We start from the raw sequence: 4,703 nt of genomic DNA, 5'->3' as shown, positions 1-4,703 counted from the left end.
AGCACCGACACCTCTGAAAACAGGCGTGTCCGTGTCCGTGTCGGTATCGGACACTTCCACCGACACTTGTGATTACGTTTAATTTATTCATTTTTTCAATTTTTTATCGGTGTCGCCGTGTCAGTGTCAGTGTCAAATTTGGGGTGTCCGTGCTTCATAGATCATTAATATATGAAAATGAACATGAAAACTACTAGGTTAAAGCAAATTCTGATTCTACTTTTTTTCCCCTTCAAATTGTAACTGAAGCCAGATTTTGACAGAGGCAGACCACACAAAGTCAGATACTATGCTCTGCTTAAAGACATATATATGCTCTCTTATTGGTATCAATAATATATGCCCTTTTCTGAACATTGACAGATTATTATATTTATGGCATGATAGACTGACCTATAAAGAATTTGTCCTCAAACATCATACATCAACTTTACTAAAGGAATTTCGGATGACTGTTTATTAAACGCGATTTTGATTAAACATTAAAATATAGGTTATTCTCTCGTGACTGCACACAAACCAAATCCATCAAAATGGATTGATGGACTTTGTGCGTAGTCACTAGAGAAAAATCAGTTTTGGTTTCTCCGCCTTGCATTCAAACATGCACTAAAGCTTGCTCAGCATGCTTAACTTTTTGTCAAGGTACTTAAGGGCTATACCATGTAATGTAGTCAAGCACGAGATCTCAGGCATCCTTAGCATGTAAGATCATACGATCCAACACTCGATCATAACTACACTGATACGATGAATACATATTATTGCATAATAGCATAAGGTAACAAGCAAATATTACTAACAGGTATCTGCAAACTACTTTGTGAGATTTGAAGCCTTTCATATACATACAAGACTTGTCATAATACATCATTAACAAATATGCCAATTTCTATCCATAATGATAAATTGTTTTAGCTCTTTAAGCTCAAAGAAATAATCAATACATCATTACATTACTAACAGGTTTTAAACACCAAAAAGACTTAAGCAAGCTTGAAATTTCCATCTCCACACACACACAACAAAAAACAACAAAGAAGGCATTTCGAGGAAGAGGATTTCGCTTCAAACATCATCGAAGGTGTCTTCCGGTATTCAAAGGCGAAGCCCTCATGCTCTTGGAATGCGTATAACTGATATGCGAAGTTCCGTCTGGTTTCTTCTTTCTTCTCCCTTGTTGAGATAAACGAGAGTGATACGACAAGATTGCAAAGTCGTTAAGATCCTGCAGTGGCGTCAGAGCATTCACAACTTCGTCCATGTTAGGACGACACTTAGGATCTCTACTGAGACAACCATAAGCTAACTGAGAAATTTTCTGCACTGCTTTTAAGGAATAGTTTAGTTCCAAGCGTGGATCAACGAGTTGGTAAAGTTTTCGCTTGTCTGCTAAATATGGTCTTGCCCATGAAACAAGATTTTGTTCCCCGCTCGGACGTTTCTTGTCCATTGATCTCCGTCCTGTTAAAATCTCGAGTAACACAACTCCAAAGCTATAAACATCGCTTTTAGCTGTCAAGTGTCCTGGGGAAAATACAAACCGAAAATTACATGATCGGTTAATCCTAATACGCTAAGGCATTTTCTTGTCATTCGAGGCTATTTACCGCTACATTTTTACCTGTCATGACATATTCAGGAGCTGCATAGCCATAAGTTCCAACAACTCTGGTGGAAACATGTGTCTTGTCTCCTTGAGGACCTGCTTTCGCTAGCCCGAAATCTGAAAGCTTCGCATTATACTCCTGTAAAACATTATACATTAGAAATTAATCAAAGAAATAGAGAGAAAGCTTCATTCTTAAGATATGATATGGCTTATAGCACATACTGTATCGAGTAAAATATTCGATGTTTTGAAATCTCTGTAAATGACTGGTTCTGGACCATTATGTAGGAAAGCTAGTCCTTTAGCAGCACCAAGTGCAATCTTCACCCTATTCGACCATGGAAGCGGCACGGTTCCTTCAAAACATAGGCATCAGTCAGAATTTTTTATTGTGAAACATAGAAATCTTTGTCAATGGAAAAACTCACTTCTAAATAGATGATTTTCGAGACTTCCACGGGTCATAAACTCGTAAACAAGAAGCCGCTGATCATCTTCGATGCAGTAACCAATAAGTTTCACAAGGTTAGGATGGTGAAGCTGTCCAAGAAAATCAACTTCAGCCTGCAATAACCAAAATAACCAAAACGCGACGTTAAGTTCTAATCTCGAATACATCCTACACAATTTTTTTACCATATCAATCTACCAAGTACTAACCAACAACATATATTATACTAACCACCCATTCTCTATGACCCTGAAGTCCATCTGGCTTCAAGCTTTTAACAGCTACTGTAACCCCCGAACCAGGTTTCGCCGGGGCAGTTCCACCTTCCTCAATCCATCCTTTGAAAACATAACCAAAACCCCCCTCCCCAAGAATGCTGTCAGGTCTGAAATTCCCGGTCGCAGACTTCAGCTCGTGAAATGTGAACTGAAGAAGCTGACAAGGAGCCTTGTTTTCCTGAGGTGGGGGATCAGGATTATCAGAAGACAGCCTAACTTCATTCGGAGCACAGAGTTCTCGATTACTAGCATTTAGATATCGCGTCTCGGTTGCTGCATCAATCAATAGTAAGAATGTGAATACTTCCATCTTAAAATTTCAACTTTTTGGATCTAGTAGAATAACAGCTCAGTTCTAAAGTTAACATATACAAAAAAAACACAAACACGAAATCCCTGATAACAAAGTTCGGCCAATTGTGCTTACCTCTCCGATTGCAGAGTCTCCGCAATACTTTATATTATCTAAGCTTTGGATTTTCAATAATCAGTAAACTATGACTAATACCAAACAGGATCTTATACCTTATTTGAACTAAAAACATAATTTCAACAAATCCAATTGAGAGAAAGATGATGACCAAACAAGGGTTCTTAGAAAAATGGCCATAAAGCATAAAAATTCTATCTTTTTGACAACCCAATTCATAAACAAAAGCATCTCCTAAAATTTTCACAATTTTGCAAACCCAGAATCAAAAACTGTTTCAAAAAACTTGATCAAGATTAAGAACAGGTTCATTAAGAAAAACAAGAGACAAGTGAACCTTTTCTGAGACACTAGCATTATATTATGATTACATGATATTCAACAAAAAAAACAAAACATAAGAAAGAACAAAACCTGCATCATGGACAAGACTAGTACGAGGTATAGTGTTAGGAGACTGTCTAGAAGCAGAAGGTTTACAAACACCACGTTTAAGGACAGACCAACAGCCACACTTGTTGTTCTCCATCTCCATGTGCTTATTACTCTCTTGTTGTTGAGTTTGTTGAGGTGGTTTCAAAAGTTGATCATGGTGTTGTTGGATTTGGAGATGAGAGAATAAGCATAAGCATGAGTGGAAAGGTGGAAGAGAGAGTGGTGTTGGTGTATGAAATTGCAGGCAAGAGGCATCATGATCGCCATCATCGCAGTGTGTACAAAAAGAACTTTTTTGCTACCACCTTTTTGTGTTGTGGGGGTGGGAATTTTCACACTTTTTTTTCTTTCTTTTTTTAACCTCTTTGCTTGCTCCAATTTACCAAAAGACATAATAAAATCTTGTGTTGTCTAGTAAAGTTTTAGCATTTTTACTAGTTTCCACTCATGTCTTTTTCACTATAATTATTCATCCCTCTCACATGGTTTATTCAAACTAGTTAGTTGCTCTATGAGATGCTCTCATGTTCATTTTTTAAAACATACAAACTTCAAAAAATATTCACAATTGTTTTTCTCTAAATGTTAAATAATGTCTTTGAAGTTCATGACATGTTGGTTAGGTGAATTTGTGAAAGTCTTAGGAGTACATTGGTTAGGAGAATATTTATTTTAGAAGTATTAGAGTAACTACTAACTTAGAGATTAAGTTAGTTAAAGGGTATTACTCATGTTTTATTTTGTAACTTATTCACTTATGCACTTAGGATTATTTATAGTTAGTTGGGATGATTCAAAGCTAAACTTTACATTAAGAGTGTCATCCTAACATTATAATACAATTATTCAAAAATAAATCTGAAATTCAATTGAACTCTAGTATCAACCACTAATATAGATTTTTTGTATGACGAATAATCAAAGTATTTGAATTATATATATTCAAAATATATTGGATTATCCAATGTATCTAAAAAGTTAATTTCTTTCTTATGAAAAGGATCAAGTGAGTATTAAATGTTTGAAATAGAAGAACAATAAGCCTACAATTTGGATCGAAGGGGAATAACTATCCTAATGTTGTCTTGCTTGGATTAAGAATCCTAAAGTCTACCTCAAATCCATCCTTCATCAAAGATTAAGTTTGAATGAGTACCTAAGGAAACATGTGAATCAAACAAGTAATGATCAACAACAAGGCACAAAATAAATCATCAAGAAATTAAAATCAACAAGTGTGAAAGATTGAATAAAAAGATGGTGAGAAAATAAGTTTAAAGAAAATTCAAAATTTAAGGAATTGTGTAAATAAACCTAATAAAACAATAAATATTTTTTTGGAATTTTTAAATATCAAGTTTGGATGGATAAAATAAAAAAGATAAATAATTAAAAAATAAACAAATAAAATTCTTCTAAAAGTGAAAAAAACTGCTTTTAACTGTTAAAAACTTTTGACTGTGAAAAACTGCTTCTAAGTGTGAGAAAACAACTTTT

General features: G+C 34.9%; 1 protein-coding gene across 1 annotated transcript; it reads right to left on the bottom strand.

Annotated features, from left to right (window-relative positions):
* Nucleotides 1-820: 820 nt before the first annotated feature.
* Nucleotides 821-3,619, bottom strand: LOC131633323 (serine/threonine-protein kinase PBL34-like). Its single transcript, XM_058904048.1, has 6 exons — nucleotides 3,186-3,619; nucleotides 2,295-2,614; nucleotides 2,041-2,176; nucleotides 1,835-1,968; nucleotides 1,625-1,748; nucleotides 821-1,527 (listed from the first exon to the last, which is right to left on the bottom strand). Exons 1-6 carry the CDS (start codon nucleotides 3,304-3,306, stop codon nucleotides 1,076-1,078), a joined length of 1,287 nt encoding a protein of 428 aa, XP_058760031.1. The 5' UTR covers nucleotides 3,307-3,619; the 3' UTR covers nucleotides 821-1,075.
* Between the last annotated feature and the right edge of the window lie 1,084 nt (nucleotides 3,620-4,703).

The sequence above is a fragment of the Vicia villosa genome, linkage group LG1, assembly GCF_029867415.1.
Source record: "Vicia villosa cultivar HV-30 ecotype Madison, WI linkage group LG1, Vvil1.0, whole genome shotgun sequence".
Taxonomy (NCBI): Eukaryota; Viridiplantae; Streptophyta; class Magnoliopsida; order Fabales; family Fabaceae; genus Vicia; species Vicia villosa.
The sequence above is the reverse complement of the archived record's forward strand: the minus strand, read 5'-3'. Positions and strand labels throughout refer to the sequence as shown.

What these genes read in the sequence shown, in the direction of transcription:
- LOC131633323 (XM_058904048.1), bottom strand. Translation starts at nt 3,306, where the DNA reads ATGGAGATGGAGAACAACAAGTGTGGCTGTTGGTCTGTCCTTAAACGT. An exon ending in TAGTCTTGTCCATGATGCAG is followed by an intron (nt 2,615 to 3,185) that starts GTTTTGTTCTTT and finishes TGATTGATGCAG; the next exon opens with CAACCGAGACGCGATATCTA. An exon ending in CGAATATTTTACTCGATACA is followed by an intron (nt 1,749 to 1,834) that starts GTATGTGCTATA and finishes AATGTTTTACAG; the next exon opens with GAGTATAATGCGAAGCTTTC.